Genomic DNA, 18,250 nt, shown 5'->3' on the forward strand with positions numbered 1-18,250 from the left:
GTAAATCTTTCTTCATGTCAGACCAGCATTTGGGACGGAACTTTGGAGAGTGAGGAAAAAGGAAACAACAGGAGCAAGCGTTGCATTGTGTAGGAAGTTACTATGGGAAGGAGTGAGGCATTGATTCAGCTGTTATGAATAGATTGGTCCATTTGGAACATTGGTAGGGGAGAGGAAGATGTGTTTGGTGGTGACTTTATACTGAAGATAGCAGAGTGTGATCCTTCAAATATAGAGGTTGGTGTGCTGAAATTGAGGACAAGGCGTACCTTGTCATGGTTCTGAGCTGTGTGGGAGGAAAGCGAAAGGACAAAAGTCTGTGAGGTTAGTCCAACACATTTGATAGCCCTGAAAAGCACTGTGGGAGGTATTGTTGGTTGAAGCACCTCCAAACGCTTGATTGTGGACGAAGGCATCGTTGAAATAGGGACGGAGAACCTGAAGGAATGAAGCAGAGTCTTTGTAGAAAGCCAGTTGTGGAGGACTACGGTTGAGGCATCTGCAGGAATCAGTGGGCTTGTAATGAATATTAGTAGATAACCTATCCTTGGAACTGGAGGACAAAATTTCAAAGAAAGCATGAGCTATAGATGAATTGGGAAACTGAAAGAACCATAGAAATTGGAAGAGATAATGGGAACTGCAGATGCTGGAGAATTCCAAGATAATAAAATGTGAGGCTGGATGAACACAGCAGGCCAAGCAGCATCTCAGGAGCACAAAAGCTGATGTTTCGGGCCTAGACCCTTCTTCAGAGAGGGGGATGGGGAGAGGGAACTGGAATAAATAGGGAGAGGGGGGAGGCGGACCGAAGCTGGAGAGTAAAGAAGATAGGTGGAGAGAGTGTAGGTGGGGAGGTAGGGAGGGGGATAGGTCAGTCCAGGGAAGACGGACAGGTCAAGGAGGTGGGATGAGGTTAGTAGGTGGCTGGGAGTGCGGCTTGGGGTGGGAGGAAGGGATGGGTGAGAGGAAGAACCGGTTAGGGAGGCAGAGACAGGTTGGACTGGTTTTGGGATGCAGTGGGTGGGGGGGAAGAGCTGGGCTGGTTGTGTGGTGCAGTGGGGGGAGGGGCGAACTGGGCTGGTTTAGGGATGCAGTGGGGGAAGGGGAGATTTTGAAACTGGTGAAGTCCACATCGATACCATTAGGCTGCAGGGTTCCCAGGCGGAATATGAGTTGCTGTTCCTGCAACCTTCGGGTGGCATCATTGTGGCACTGCAGGAGGCCCATGATGGACATGTCATCTAGAGAATGGGAGGGGGAGTGGAAATGGTTTGCGACTGGGAGGTGCAGTTGTTTGTTGCGAACTGAGCGGAGGTGTTCTGCAAAGCGGTTGGGGACCGCTTTGCAGAACACCTCCGCTCAGTTCGCAACAAACAACTGCACCTCCCAGTCGCAAACCATTTCCACTCCCCCTCCTATTCTCTAGATGACATGTCCATCATGGGCCTCCTGCAGTGCTACAATGATGCCACCCGAAGGTTGCAGGAACAGCAACTCATATTCCGCCTGGGAACCCTGCAGCCTAATGGTATCGATGTGGACTTCACCAGTTTCAAAATCTCCCCTTCCCCCACTGCATCCCTAAACCAGCCCAGTTCGTCCCCTCCCCCCACACAACCAGCCCAGCTCTTCCCCCCCCACCCACTGCATCCCAAAACCAGTCCAACCTGTCTCTGCCTCCCTAACCGGTTCTTCCTCTCACCCATCTCTTCCTCTCACCCCAAGCCGCACCCCCAGCTACCTACTAACCTCATCCCACCTCCTTGATCTGTCTGTCTTCCCTGGACTGATCTATTCCCTCCCTACCTCCCCACCTACACTCTCTCCACCTATCTTCTTTACTCTCCATCTTCGGTCCGCCTCCGCCTCTCTCCCTATTTATTCCAGTTCCTTCTCCCCATCCCCCTCTCTGAAGAAGGGTCTAGGCCCAAAACGTCAGCTTTTGTGCTCCTGAGATGCTGCTTGGCCTGCTGTGTTCATCCAGCCTCACATTTTATTATCATAGAAATTGGAAGCCAAATTGAGTAACTTTGTCAGTTTTCACAATTAATATGTTGTGACAGGAGGCAGTTCAGCATTTTGGATTTAAATTTTCAGAAAGCAGGAAACTGAACCAATACAATAATGAATGGATTCGAAATAGAGTCGTGGGAGTCCTCCTCCTACCGAGAAGGGCAGGAAGCTATATTCTATTTAGCTCACAAAAAGACAACCATAAAATGTTCATATTTGGGTATTCACAGTCGCATATTTTACTTGAAGGAAGTGAGACAAGCTAAATGAGAAATTGTTCAATAAAATAATAATAAATTCAGTCAGTTGGAGGAAGCTTGTGAGCGATGGGGACCGGTGAGGTCTCCATTCAAGAAGTAAGTGGATAGTCCTCAAACTGTCCTGGTGAAGAGGTGATGGTCAAGGCCAGGATCCCGAATCTTTTCAAATAGCTGAGGTTCAGAAGAATCATGAATCTACATTGAGAGACTGATCAAAGGAGGAAAAATAGAGTGAAGATCAAACAAAATAGATGGAGTGCACAGGAAAAGACTGAAATAAATGATTTTCCAGAGCAGTGCAGTTTGTGAATTTTGGGGGAAAAAAGTAGATGCAGGCTGCGAGAGGTTGGGGAAAGTGCAAGTTTTTTTTTGGGAATTAGAACATAGAACATAGAACAGTACAGCACAGAACAGGCCCTTCAGCCCACGATGTTGTGCCAACCATTGATCCTCATGTATGCCCCCTCAAATTTCTGTGACCATATGCATGTCCAGCAGTCTCTTAAATGTCCCCAATAACCTTGCTTCCACAACTGCTGCTGGCAACGCATTCCATGCTCTCACAACTCTGTGTAAAGAACCCGCATCTGACATCCCCTCTATACTTTCCACCAACCAGCTTAAAACTATGACCCCTCGTGTTAGCCTTTTCTGCCCTGGGAAATAGTCTCTGGCTATCAACTCTATCTATGCCTCTCATTATCTTGTATACCTCAATCAGATCATCTACGTTCTCACTGAATGTCAGGGAAGACTTGATGCTCAAACATCTTACAGATTTATGGACCTTTCATTGCAACTACTCCATAAACATTAACTCTTATTATCTATAGGTATTGCTGAATTGCTAAGTATTTCCAGCTATTTTTGTTTTAGATTTCAAATGTGCAGTATTTTGCTCCAGTGGACTGTTGCTTTTAGTTTTAAAAACTGCTACACAACAGCTAGCTGGTGTTTTGAACAGTTCACTTACAGGAATGGCTAAACATTGTTTAAAAATTTCAGCATTTGCCTTTTGAGAGTCATTTGTGAGATGTGGGCATTGTAGGCTGGCCTGCATTTATTGCCCTTCCCTAGTTGCCCTTGAGAAGGCAGTGATGAGTTGCTGTCTTGAACTGCTCTCGTCCATGTATTCAAATATCCATTGAGGTATAAAGCAATTATCTTCAAACTTCACATTCTGCATCATAAGAAATGATACCAGCTTTAGCCACTCAACTTCTGGGTTGGTGCCAATATTACATTTCACTTTTGACGTAACATCTGCTGCTATTACCAGTCCCTAAAGATATTGTTGGTCATCTGAACATTTTGTTTTTGACTTTTTTTAATCTTGTGTAATGTTCTATTCATATTCCAAAACATTAAACAAGCAACTGAGCACCTAATGTAGTCGATGTTTCCTTGTAAACCATACCTCCTTCTTCGTCTACAATTTTCCTTCTGATTTTGACCCATGAAGCCTAGTTGTTGAATCAAAATTTGACTGACTTTGTGTCAGTTGAGTTAAAACTGATGTTGTGGTTCTTAATCAGTCCAGAAAAGGTACTTTGTTGTTTTAGTCATATAGACATGAGTGTCCCAAGCATAGATCTGATACTGATAGACTGAATTTTATTTTTAAGTTTGTTTTTATGGTCATGAGTGGTAATGCTAGATGGAGCAGTTGTCATTTTAGGCAGTTTGAACCAGTATTGAGCTCACCATCTCCTTTTATTCTGATTCAGCAGCTTACTCAGTCCTGGACTGAGGGTGAAAGGCAACAAAGTATAGCTTTCTCCTCCAATTTTGTTATACCAAGACGCCATTTTTGTTTCTTTGACCCATGGCCAAGCAACACTTCAGAAGGATTAAAAATTGGCTCAATTCAAATAGAATCTTAGAATTTTCATAGCAGTACAGCTCAGTCATTTGGCCTTTTGTGTATGTACTGCCTCTCTAAGAGCTGCAGTCAATCCCATTCCCCTTTCTCCCCAGCCCTTGTGTTTATTTTTGCGCTCTCATTGAAAATCCAATTGACTTTTGAAAATAAGTGGGCAGCTCACTACATATGTTCATCAGATGTTATTGCACTCCAAAGCGTTCTGCAATTTTGCAATTAAAATATTGATATATTAGTAGAATGTATTAATATCCGTCAAAAGCATAACTGTTACTGATTTTGCATTTATTCTTGTACCAGTTTTGAGCTGGAAATGATTGTAGGACTTCTTGTCAGCTTGGATTAAAAAGAAAAAAAAGATGAGGCAAGCTTTGTTTGTTTTTTGAAGTCAGGCCTGCAGGCTAATTGCACTCAATAGAGTGAGTTTTGAACCCTCAACCTTTTGGCTCTGATGCAAATGTGCCACCAAACATATCTGGTTGCTGTGCCGTAACTGACAAAGCTGAAGCTTAACACATGCTTTAGCTTGTTTTTTGCATTAGTTTGTGCTTGCTCATGAGTTAACTGGTAGATCATTTTCATTGTTTATTGAAAGTAGCTTAATTCTTTTTTGACAATCTCAACTTCTGCATTCAGATATCAATTAAACTCTTAATGTGCTCAAATGATCATCTTGGGATTTTATTTTTGATCATTTGTATTTTGATTTGTTGTAGGAAACCAATGAAATTGTGGCGATCAAGAAGTTTAAGGACAGTGAAGGTATGTGCAACGTGTAGCATTGTTCATAAAGGACAAATTACTGTGCTGCCTAATGGTAACATAAAAGTTTACAGCTGATGACTACAAAACAAGTTGTTTATGACAAAATATTTCTTGCGTATCTTTATCCTGGCATATAGTTATGTATAAACCTTTACATGTAGAGCTTCATATTAATTACCATATGATATTAAATCCTGTCAATAGCAATAAATTCTTAATTCATGGTAACACTTTGCTTCATTCTGCAAATCCTCTCTGTTTATGAGCTTTCCTGCCTTGCCAAATGAAACATAGATTAAATTTACATGTAACATTCTCAGAATACAAAAATAAATTGTCAGCGCTTTTACAGGCGTATAAAGAAGAGAATGATTAAACTGAAAGTTGATCCCTTAGCAGACAAGGGAAATTATGGGAAGTGAAGAAATAGAGATTTTGAGCGAATATTTCATATCTCTCAACAGGAGGATAGAAGGAACAATAGATGGAAACAAATTATATAACAGAAATCAAGGATAACGTGGGTCTTAAAAAAAAGATGGTAAAGTGATTCAGTCCAACTACCTCAAAAGGTGGTGAAAGCTGTTTAAATCTGATATTGGAAGATGCTTGATAAGATGGTGGTATCGTGATCGATAGGAATGCAGAGTCGTCTAAAGACTCGTAATCATATTGAATGATGGAGCCATGCTTCACCAGTGGATGCTGATGAAATGTGGCCATCCTGTTTTGCACATCACTACCCGGGAAAGATCTGTAAAAATAGAGAGCGACCTACTTGTGCTTTGCTTCCACATTAAACTTTGTGTGCCTGCTATCATCTGAGACCAAATCATGCTGCACAGAATCCCACAGACATGTGATCTTCGTGTTAGTACCCAACTGGCTTTAATCATCACTGGACGTGACTCTTTATGCAGCATTTTCAACACACAGCTATCTCTGTCTTACTTAATGAAGATCACTCCCTGGTGTGCATCAGAGTTGGAATTGAAGATTTTATCTTCAAAGCAGAAATGAACATCCTGATATAAATCAGCCGCACCACCCACCCAGATGGAGCAGCTCCTTGACTCAATTGAACAGGTGATCTCTGGCATTCCCACGCTAACAGCTCAATTGAAATAGAACATGCTTCCAGACACCAACTTCAATTAGCCCACTCAAAATATGGGAAGCAAGATTGAAAAAAGTTTTGAATGTTTTGAGGCTAATATCACTTGATGCAATCTGTCATTGAAGCCAGGCCGTTTGCCGTCATTAATTGCAAGAGAGATCTGAAGGAGGAAACTTCTGAGAGTACTACGAGCCAAAAGAAATAAAATGCCAACAGACCGTTTAGTGGTGTTGTAATTGGCTACAACTTTGCACGAATATTCAGATACCCTCTGACACAATGCTTGGAGAACAAAAGGTAATGGCTGTGTGAGCAAAGAAAATGGCTCAATTGAAAACGAATGCAAGGAAGATCATCACAGATTATAATACAGTACAGTATTTGGAGATAGTTACACATCCATCTTGGAGAACCAGCATTCCTAGAAACCTGTTTTCTGTAAATCTCTTCTCTCTCCTGGAAGGAGGGTGCAGTCCCACCCTGCGATGCAGAAACTTTGACCTTGTACAATAACAGGAACTGTTGGGGTGATTGCAGTAATGTTGATTAATCTCCCTATTGAACATCATGAGAAAAGTATTCATCACTGTTGGCCCTGTCAGACAATCAATTCTTCATTAAATTGCTTCATGCTGGTGATGTCATGTTAGCATTCCGTACCAAAAAACACCTTTTCAAGAGATTGTAGAACAAGAGTAACATGAATAAGGATTCCATACTGTCAGTCTACTAAGATGACTTTTTCTGATCCCTGGAGTGGAAATGCACATGAGGTGAAATAATTGGACCATGCCGAATCTGATTATAGAGTTTTTGTCTATTTCCTGAGTCTTAGATAAATTTTTATTGCCACTTGCCTTAAATGCCTTACTGCAGTTCAGGGAAGAGCTGGTTGGAATTGTTTGTACTGTTATAATGATAATTCAGAGGTATAGATAGAGTGGACAGCCGGAGACTTTTTCTGAGGGTAGAGATAGCAATTACAAGGGGGCATAGTTTTAAAGTGAGTGGAGGTAGATAGAGGGGAGACGTCAAAGGTAGGTTCTTTACTCAGTGAGTGATAGAGGCGTGGAATGCATTGCCAGAGAGGGTAGTGGAGTCATTCTCGTTAGGGTCATTTAAATGGCTATTAGCTAGGCATATGGATGATAGCATAAGGTAGGGGTGGAGGTTAGATAGACCTTAGTTTTAGGGGAAAAGTTCGGCACAACGTCATGGGCCAAAGGCTCTGGACTGTGCTGTACTGTTCTATGTTCGGTGTTCGTGTGTACTCAGCTCCTGGTTTAGATAAAGCACATCTGAAAGCTAACTGCCTTATAAAGATTGCTAAGTTATTCTTATCAATTTTCTGATGGTACAGTATGCTGGGGAGGATTTAGACCTTCTCAGAAAAATTGATTCAGTAAAATAAATCTTTGAACAACAGGTAAGTTTTGTGTTACTATTAGCAGCAGCTCCAAATCTCAATCAATCTAGTTATCAATGCTTAAAGGTGAACAAACTCTGCAGTAAGTTAACTGACTACTTAATCCAACTGTTGTTTGGAAAAGTGTTACTGTCCACCTGAGTTGAAGTGATCTGTTATGAAAAACGAACAGTTGGAGAACCTTCATGTCTGACCGTCAAGTGTGACACGTTAGCTAAGTTCAGTCAATTTCCTCAACACTAATCAAGAACCCAGCATTTTTGGAAACGTCGGCTCGATCTTTGATGTATTGGCCTCCTCCTGTAAGTCTTGTAATTTGTGCCATACTGACCTTATGATGTCATATGAAGCCTTATAATTCCTTTGCTACTGTGGGGCAGGTGGGGGAATTGCAATTTTGGAAGCAAAAAGTTTCATGTTGGTTTAATTTCAGGCAAACTCTTAGAAAACAGTTATTTTGCAATATGTTTAATGAAGTGTCATGTCTTACCAACATCTGAAGGAGAAATAAGTTCCTGAATCTTGTAATTAATGCATTTTTCCCCAGAAAATGAAGAAGTTAAGGAGACAACTTTAAGAGAGCTTAAAATGCTCCGTACTCTAAAACAAGAAAATATTGTTGAACTTAAAGAGGCCTTTCGAAGAAGAGGAAAACTTTATTTAGTATTTGAATATGTGGAGAAGGTGAGTGATTCTGTGTTAGAGACTTTTCTGCCTGATTTTGTGGGTGGCTTCTCTTTGAGCATTTATACAGAGAAAATATTCTCCACTTGGTTACTGTGTAAATGGATCACATGACATGGTCAGCTGTAAAGGCTTCAAATGTTCCATTTTCTGTCTTTGATTTACTAAGAGGTGTTAGCCAAAGCACTGATTGGAGGAAGAAGCTTTCCTGAGTTAGTTTAGGCATAGGACGAGGAAAAGAACCCAAGATCGCTGTCTTGGTCACCATCCAGTAATCAGTGTTGGAAATTTGCAACAAGTACAGTGATGAAGAGAAAGTTGATAACTTATAAACATCTTGTAGCACCTCAGAGGAGCATTGTCAATCAGAATTTCATATTAAGGCACGCACAATGGTTAGGTAGATGATCGATGTTTGACCAAGCATATTTAAAACATTTTAAAATAATCTCGAGAGGCAGGAAGCTTTATTGAGTGAATTCCCTATCTTTGGGCCTAGATCACTGTAGACCTCGCTGACAATGCTAAAATCATACAAAAGCGGGGATGAGCAAGAGACCACTCATGTTTTCTTACAATCTGTCATATAGCATGGCAACAGACCCTTCGGTCCAACTCAGTCAGGTTTCCCAAACTAAACTAATCCCATTTGTCTGTGTTTGGTCCATATCCCTCTAAACCTTTGCTATTCATGAACCAGTCCAAATGTCTTTTAAATGTTGTAATTGTATCTGCCTCCACCACTTCCTCTGGCAGTTCATGCCACATTTGCGCCACCCTTCATGTGAAAAGGTTGCCCGTCAGGTCCCATTTAAATCTTCCCCTCTCACCTTAACCCTATGTCCCGTAGTTTTGGACTCCTTACACTAGGGAAAAGACCTTGGCTGTTCATCCCATCTATACCACTCATGATTTTATAAACCTCTATAAAGGTTATCCCTCAACCTCCTACGCTTCAGGGGAAAAAAAGTCCCTATCTATCCAGCTTCTCCCAATAACAGAAAGTCTCCGGTCTTCATTAAGGCTGATGTGACAAATGGGCCTTTTAAAAAAAAACCCTGCCAAACTCGGGTGTGTAGAAGTGTGCCTCAACTTGAATCATTGTTTTCAGAGTGCCAAAAACTCTCATGTTGAGGATAAAGAAAATGCAAAGATATATTGTAGAGATTTTAACAATTATTTGGAATGTATGATCCCAGAGAGTTAATTTATTTATTTTACTGTCTTAATCAGCCCTAGAATAAAGATGTGCCTATTTAAATAATAATTTATTTCTAGTAAAGATGTGAATAATGGATTAATTTCTACTCTAAAGCTAAGATCTGATTTTCTCATTTTAAGAAAATCATTGCAAAATATGCTTTTCTAATACAGGCAGAAACGAACAATAGTATTTTAAAATTTAATAGAATGCACTTTTCTGTCTGAATGCTGTGTGAAGTAATGCTCTTCACGATAATATGGAAAGATTATATTCATTTGGTTTTCAGAATATGCTTGAATTACTTGAAGAGATGCCAAATGGTGTTCAACCTGAAAAAGTACGAAACTACATTTATCAACTAATCAAAGCAATTCACTGGTGCCACAAGAATGACATTGTCCATCGAGGTAACTACTCCAAAAGTAGTCATTTTCTACTGTAATAAATAAGAGTCTTGCTGCTTAAATTTGTGATTATAGTGTATTTTTCTAAGAACAGTGTGATTTCATTCAGCATTGTGCTATTTTTGTAATAACCAAGTCAAAATATCAAATGTTATTATAAATGAATTTAACAGTAACTGAGCTTGCAATTGTTCAAAGTTTAACAATTACTGCACATGGAGCCAAGATATAGAGGGTGGGGCTTTCCAGCCTATATGCTGATAATTGGAGTTCAAGATATTCTGTGCACATTGAGATATTCATTTTGACATCTCATACATGGATTTAGTCTTCATGTTTTCTAATGGAAAATATATATTGAGGATTTCCATTCTGAGTACTAATTTTAGAGCATCATCAAACTGTAACAACAGTTTTAAGCTTCTTTCCTGCTGTTATTAGACTTCTGAATAGACACCTCAAATTTTGAATTTAATGTTGATCTTGCTGCTCTGTGCACCTTGTCTGCAGCCATGACATTATATTGTTTGCTCTGTTTTATGACCCTTATACACTTTTATGGTATGATCTGCCTGTACTGAGCACAAATCAAAACATTTCACTGTACCTAGGCGCATGTGGCAATAATAAATAAAATCAAATCTTTGTTTGAAATGAAACAAAGGCATTACTGGATTACTCTTTCCATTTTTATATTTCTTCCTCCTGTGGTTATTCTCTGTATGATGGTCATATTTGAATTAGGTTTTATTGTCTTATACATTCAAGTAAGGTGATACAGGAGTAAAGTGAAAGTTTACAATGTCATCACTTACAGTACCACAAAGAAAAAAGTTAAAAGTTCAACATCAGTTATTGTCAGTATCAAGTAATACATAATAAATAAAGGTAAATGTTCCAAATTACAGTCCTCCTTAAGCTATAAGCCTGCAGTTACTCCATGCTTGGCTTTCCCCACGAGGGCCTGATCTCGGTCCTGTATTGGATTTGATCATTCAATCCTTGCTCCTCCATGCTGCTGTCTCACTACCAACTGCCATCCTCTCTTTCTCCCGTGCTGGAGTCGATCTCTTGATCCCTGTGTCTCTGCATAGCCATCTTGCCACCAACTTCGAGACCACCAAGAGCCCTGTGCTGGTGCTGCTCCGTGCCCTTGGCTACTTCCATGATTCCCCCAACTTCCAGAGTTCTGCCGGGGCACACCAACCTTGTTGTGGCCGACCAACAAAGTCCCTGCTCTGGCTGCCCAGCTGCTGCCGCCATCACCGTTGCCTCCTTGATTAAGCTGCCTCCAGAAGGTGAACAGATTTTTAAAAAAAAAAATTTAGAAGAACTTAGAGAAAAAAGTGAGAAAAGAGGAAAGAGAAGGGCATGGAACGGCTGAGCTCCAGCTCATGATCTATACTCCACTGCCACCTGGAATCAGTTGAGGCCAAGATGACTTGAGTGACGATGCATCAAATGGCGGAGCAGACTTCACAGTGGGTATTGATGCACCCGTCAATGAGCTAATGCTTTGTTTTAGCAGGGTGCAATAGAAAATAATTGGGATGGAATTGCAGGCTGATTCTTTGACTCTACATTTCCCCCAGACCCCTTGTCGTTGAGGACAATGATAGTATCCGTGCTCTGATCACAAATAAAATTAACCCACTCAGCGCAGTCTGGGAATTAAATTAACTTGATTTGTGTGGCTCATTCCATGTGGGCTCTATTAAGGTGAATACTTCAAATAGAAGCTCTATTTTAAACTGTTATCCTACTTAATCTCCGTTCTGGATTCACATGTAAGGTGAACAATCTACTTTCTCGTGTCTTGTTTGAGCCAAAAACTATTTACTAGGAAATGTGAGTTGCCTTGTGTTCAATAGTTGTCTGTAACGATTTGCAGCATGCATCTTGTCTCTTTGATGCAAAGTATTTGCATTCCAAGACCAAATAATCTAGGCACTTAAATATGTAAAAAGATGAAGGTAGAGAAGGATGCCTGTTGTTGACAAGTGAACCACGGACATCTGTTGGTTCTTTTGCAATGTTTCTTCTGTTTACTGATTAATATCAAGTTCCTGAAAAATGTGTGCCAATAGAATAATTTGCACTGGTTTCTAGAGGTAATTATTTAAGACCTATGCAGGCTAAGATAGCCGGTGTGAATTCCATTTTGTACAATTTTCATTGTGAAAGCAAAATTAACTGCAGTTCAGTTTGGTGAATAAAATTTTTCAGAACTGTAAGTCAGATGAGATCCTATTTTAAGTCCTAGTTAGCTAATAATAGTAATATGTTCTTTTTTTAGACATAAAACCAGAAAACCTTTTAATCAGCTACAATGACATGTTAAAGTTGTGTGATTTTGGTAAGTTATAATTATTTTCTTCCGTCTCTCATAAACACATCGAATAACAAACCAGTGAACACAATGACAAAACCGATGGCTTGGCTGGTGCATCAAATGCATCTAATGATCTAATCAAAAGGTTCATAAAGTTGTCAGTTTTATCAAATTATTTTGTAGACTGTACAAGGAGAGTCCACAAGTTGTTTAGAATCATAGAAAACTAGGGCATAGTAAATTGGAGGCTGTCTTTTTGAAAGAGCAACCAACTTCGACTCTCTCCTATACACTTGCCTATTTTCCAAAACAAAATCATCTTGCAACTTCTTTTCCAATTCCTATTTGAAAGCTACTGTTGAACTGATCCACCACATCATTGCCATTTGTTGCCTAAAAGATTATTCTCTCATGTCATCTCCAGTTCTTTTGCTAATCATCATAAATTTGTCATCTATTTGGGAGTACTTTAGCCATTGGAAATGTTTATCATTTACCTAAGGACTCCAGTTAATTGGGAAAATTACTTTTCCAACCACTTGGAAATTAGTTAGCAATAATAATGTTATCATTCGTAAGGTGCCACATGATGTATGTAACCAAGTTACAAATTAAATTTTTTTGTTAAATTGCTTGAACTGAGTTATTAAATTAATTTTTTTTGTGTGGGTTCTGGTTGGGAATCATGTTGATGCTAAGTTTCTATCAGATTGTTTGGGTTTAAAGTTACCAACTCCCTGAGCCACTAAAAATGTTTCCAATAATTCGTTAACAATCAGCAATCACCATATTCATGTTACAAGTCTAATCAATCAGTTCAGATGTGTTTTGACTGCGCTGGAGCAGGTGTGACTTGAACTTGAGCCTTAGAGGCAAGGACAACAATGCCACAAGAACCTTGCCAACATCACATATAACATGAAAAACTATTGTTTACTTTTGGACTCGTGGCAGAACATTGCCTCGTTGATAGAATCTGTGACGTGACCAAAGGCAAATTAACTTGGAATGGTGCAAATCAGGGTAAATGAATATAATTTTTCTGCCGTTATTAAAAAAAAGGTTCCAAGGAGATCAACACTGGGAGCATTCAGGAATATTCAACCTTATGGAGAGTCAAAAGAAGTGGAAAAGGTGGTGGGGGTTGCACTGAAAGTAAGAAATCAGATGAGGATAGTTGTGAGGGATGATCTCGGCTTGGATGATGTAGAGTCCTTTCAGGTGGAGGTGAAAAAGAGTATGGCAAAGAAGACATTGGCAGGAGTAGTGTACAGACCACCCCAAGAGTAGCATGTGAGAAGGGTTAGATACTAATAAATAATAGGATCATGTAAAAAGAATAAAGCAATAATTGTGGGTGATTGTAATCTTTGTATTGATTGCGTTCACTAGAATAGAAAGGGTAACTATGGCAGCGTATTCATAGAGTGCGTTAGGGATGGTTTCCGAGAGCAATGTGTCATTGAGCCAACCAGGGAACTGGATGTGGTAATGGGTAATGAGGCAGGCTTAATAAATAACTGACCTCAGAATAAAATATCCCCTAGTAAGTAGTAATCATAACACAGAATTGAATATGCTGTTCAAGACTGAGAAACATGGGTCAGAAACAGCTGTGTTTAACTAAACTAAAGGAAATTGAAATGGAATAAAGATTAGCTAAAGTGAACTGGGTGGATAGATGACAGGAATGACAGTAAGCAAGCAACAGCAAACATTTAGACTCATCTAATAATAAAATTCTTACAGTATGGAAAGAGGCTATTTGGCCCATTGAGTCTGTACCATCCCTTTGAAGAGCATCCCACCCAGACCTGGACCCCTACCCAATCCTGCATTTTTACCTAGCCTGTACATCCCCTGTAACTATAGACAGTTTAACAAGCCAACCCACCCAGTCTGCACATCTGTGAACTGTGGATGGAAACTGGAGCACATGACAGAAACCCATCTAGAAATTGGCAATGTGCAAACAGGGAGTCGCCCAAGACTGGAATTGAACCTGAATCCCTGATACTGTGAAGCAGTTGTGCCAACCAGTGAGCCACTGTGCCACCCATTGTTTAAGGAGTAGTTCATGACTGTCAGCAGAAATACATCCCTGTGAGGAGGAAAGATTCCGAGAGGGGTAAACCAACTAAGGCTAACTCAGGAAGTGAAGGAGAGTGAAAGTAAAAGGAAGGGCGTTGTGGTAGCACTGAAGACTAGGATAAATACAGAATCCAGGAAAGGAGGACTAAAAAGACAATAAAAACAGTGAAAATAAACTACATGGGCAAATTGGCAAGGAATATAAAATATGACAATAAGAGTTTTTTTAAATGTCTGAAATGGAACAGAAATGTCAAAGTGGACACAGGCCCTTTAGAAAACGAATCTGAGGAAATGGTTTTCAAGGAAAAGGAAATTGTAGAGAATTAAACATATTTTACGTTACGCTTTATGGTGGAAGACACTTAGAGCATTCCATTTATATTTAAGAACACAGGGAGGAATCAAGTAACATCACCATCAGGAAAGAAGTATTATTTGACAAACTACTAAGACTAAAGGCAGATAGGTCCCTTGTCCTTGACGACTTGCATTTGAGAATCCTGAGAGAGTTAGCTGTTGAAATAGTGGATCCATTGGTTGTAATTATTCAAAAATCACTGATTCTGGACAAGTACCAGAGCATTGGGACACTGCTAATGTGACACCAGATGCCAAATTACAATTTTGCTAACTATTGAAGTCTTTAAAATTAGTTTGTTGAGGAGATAGTGTTATTCCTGTTATTCACTAAAATCTCAGATGTGGTATTAATCTTGCTACACGATTACAACTTGCACTGCCAGCGTGTTAATGTAAGAAATTAGCCAGAAGGGTTAAATTTCCAACTCACACCCTTGAATTGAAGAAATTTCGGCAAATTCTGGGCCATGGTTTTCTGAAAGAATTTATAAACTTACACAAATTCTTTTGAGAGTGGGCATTGACAAAGATAACAGCACTTTAGCTTTTGAGTTTTATCTTGCATTATTTAACTATTGTGTACTATTTCAAACTCAGTTCAACAAAGAAAGAACATGTAAACAATGGAAAGCTACAAATTTAAAAGTCAAACATGTTTTCTCCAGGTTGGGAAGGCATTTGCCTGTTCTTGCATTTATTTTAACTTCTGACTCAAAAGAGAAACTGTCACTAAGCCATTGGCTCTGGAGAAGTGCTGAACAGATTATTCTTGTGCACTGCAAAAATGAGAAATAAATATATTTATATAAAGCCTTTGATATCCTTCTATATTTGAAAGTACTTCACAAATAAGTTTAAGTCACTGTTGGTTCTGTGCAGCAGAAAATTTGCACAAAAGAGGATACACTAACTGCATAAAAGCACACTATTCAACTTCAGTTCTACCATTTATTCATGGAGCTGATCTGAAACTCAACTCCACCTGAAGGTAATTGACACAACAAAACAGCTCTTTCGAAGGTGCTAGACCCAGATTTACAGACACCTTATTTCATAAAACAACATTTTGATTTCATTTCAGATTAGCTCAGTTCAAATTTTAAGGTCTTGACTTTCTGTTTTGGATTTCTATGGCAGAGGAAATGTTATTCTGTAACTATCCCTAAAATTCCATTGTTATTTTAAGCACTTCAATTAGATCATTGTTCAGTCTTTTGAAAAAGGAAGTTCAAGGTAATTTATTCATCCTGTATTCCTTATTTAATGTTTCAGCTCTGGGGAATCTGTGCAGTACCTACTTCAAGGCCAATACAGTATTCTCTCCCCAAGATACGCCACTGGGGTTTGAACAGCCTTTTTCTAAGTAAAATAAAACTTCCTCCACTTCGTATGCCAGTCCTCTTGAAATAAAGGCCACATTCTATTGTCTGATTTATTCTTGAAGTTCGAGCACTAGGTTCTAATGATTTCAGGACATGAACTCCCAAATCTTTTTGCTTCTGCAAAGTTCCTACTCTTAGTAATTTATCGTAGTTAAATCCTAAGTAAATGACCTTTCATTTCTCATAGAATTCAGTCTGCTGTAATTTTGATATCTCAGTGAATCTGCACATCTGCCATGCACACATTTCTCCAAACTATTTGCTTATGCAGCTCCTAGTTTCTTCATCCAAGTCATGTTAGATAAATTGTTACTTGTTGATTGTAGTGTGTGTGTCAGGGATTTATTTTGTTTAACGACTACAAGTTGTTGAAAGGTAGGTTACACCACTTTTCCCACTTCTTTTACAGATTATAGGGCAAGGTGCTCCTCTTTGGGTGTTTCGATTTTGATTCTCAGAGAATGGTCAACTTCCACTACATAACAAAAGAAATCAGATTAACAAATTAACTAAACTAACAATCCGAAGAAATCTCTTCTAACTACTAACAATTCACGAATAAAGTGAGATTCTAATGGTTTACTGTTGCAATAAATACAAGTCCAACTTGTATTAAAAAAAATTAGTCGATCGAAATTACAGCTAGGTGATATGTCTTCTGGAATGTTCTGTCCCTTCACTGTCAGTTCTTCTGTCAGAAACACTAACTGGTTGTGCTGTTGATACCGTTGGTATTTAGATGGTATTTTCTCTGGAAGAGGCTGAGAGCCAGCGATTCTAACCTGATAACTCTGGCAGATGGCAGCTACCTCTGGAACCTTGTCCAACTGATCCGTTCTTTTAAACCCTTGATGACAGAATAATGTTTTTTTGAAATAGTTTTGACAACATCAGACCAATCCTATCAGATTTAAATTTAATTGATTTTTGGTATGTGAGTGCCTGGTTTAAATCGATTGGCTAAATTCAAAACCTGTCTTGGTAAAAGCTGCTGCTAAGCCTGCTAATTGTATGGCCTTGTTATACAGATGTTTGAATTCAACCTCTCTCTGTGTACTAGCAAACTTTCAAGCTGCTGCTCACATACCTCCATTTTAAATCTCTAAGCACAGAAAAATCATAATCTTTTACAGAGATGTAAATGCATTCCCCTCTAGCAGAGGCTAGAAAAACTGCGATGATTAACTCACCTCCTGTCTCCTGAAAACTCTTCACATGGCACAAGTCGGGAGTGTGATGGAATACTCCCCGTTTGCTTGGATGAGTTCAGCCCCAACAACACTTGAAGTTTGACACCATTCAGGACAAAGCGGCACACTTGATTGGCACTGCATTCACTTCATCCACCACTGACGCTCAGTTGCAGCAATGTGTAGTATCAACAAGATGCACCGCAAAAATTCACCAAAGATCCTCAGACAGCACATTCCAAACCCAGACCACATCCATCTAGAAGGACAAGGGCTACAGAAATATGGGAACATCACCATCTCCAAGTTCCCCTCCAAGCCACTCACTATCCTGACTTAGAAATATTTCACCATTTCTTCACTGTCACTGGATGCAAGTCCTAGAATTCCCTCCCTAATGGCATTGTGGGTTGACCTGCAGTGGTTCAAGAAGGCAGGTCCCTATCACCTTAAGCATCTAGGGATGGGCAATAAATGCTGGCTAGCCAATGACAGCCAATATCAAGGTATAGGATCTGATTTGGGTCTTTCCCATTCTTCCACACTGCAGCTCAACAGAATCCAGTCATTGTTCTTCTCCTCTTGTTGCTGAAGTATTCTACAACATATGTTATGTATTTTCAACAGTTAGTGGCCTTATAATCTAGTGTAATGTTTAAGTTTTAAATTGTGATTAAATATTTGAACGTTTGCATTTTTAAAATTTAGATATGAATGATCTGGACCTTGGTGTGCAGGGTGACAGTATCAAAGTTTGCAGATGACAAAGTTGGAAGAATTGTCAACTAGATGGAAGACAGTGGAATTCAAAAAGGACTTTGACAAGTTGGTAGAGTGGGTGAATTCGTGGCAGAGGTTCAATAGAAAAGTGAAGTAATTCAGTTTGGTTCAAAGAACATTGCAAGGCAATGTAAAATAGGGATATAATTCAAAAGGGGGCGCAGGAGCAGATGGACCGGAGTGCATACGTGCACGTATCGTTGAACGTAGCACGACAGGTGGAGACAACTGTTGTTGAAGTGTGCAGTTTTCTTGACTTTATTAATAAAGACTAAGAGTATAAAAACAGGGTAGTGATGTAGGGCACTTAATGGATTTCACCTGGAGTATTCTGCACAGTTGACTGCGCCACAG

The 18,250-nt window shown here is 39.6% G+C and overlaps 1 protein-coding gene across 4 annotated transcripts in view; it reads left to right on the forward strand.

Annotated features, from left to right (window-relative positions):
• cdkl5 (cyclin dependent kinase like 5) overlaps positions 1-18,250 on the forward strand; it is a 136,955-nt gene that overhangs the window by 44,816 nt on the left and 73,889 nt on the right. For all 4 annotated transcript variants that reach the window (XM_048540164.2, XM_048540166.2, XM_048540165.2 and 1 more), the window contains 4 exons: positions 4,875-4,920; positions 8,014-8,150; positions 9,641-9,761; positions 12,055-12,114. In XM_048540164.2, the coding sequence (XP_048396121.1) occupies positions 4,875-4,920; positions 8,014-8,150; positions 9,641-9,761; positions 12,055-12,114 (364 nt within the window). The remainder of the gene's footprint in view (positions 1-4,874; positions 4,921-8,013; positions 8,151-9,640; positions 9,762-12,054; positions 12,115-18,250) is intronic.

Source organism: Stegostoma tigrinum, chromosome 12 (assembly GCF_030684315.1).
Source record: "Stegostoma tigrinum isolate sSteTig4 chromosome 12, sSteTig4.hap1, whole genome shotgun sequence".
Taxonomy (NCBI): Eukaryota; Metazoa; Chordata; class Chondrichthyes; order Orectolobiformes; family Stegostomatidae; genus Stegostoma; species Stegostoma tigrinum.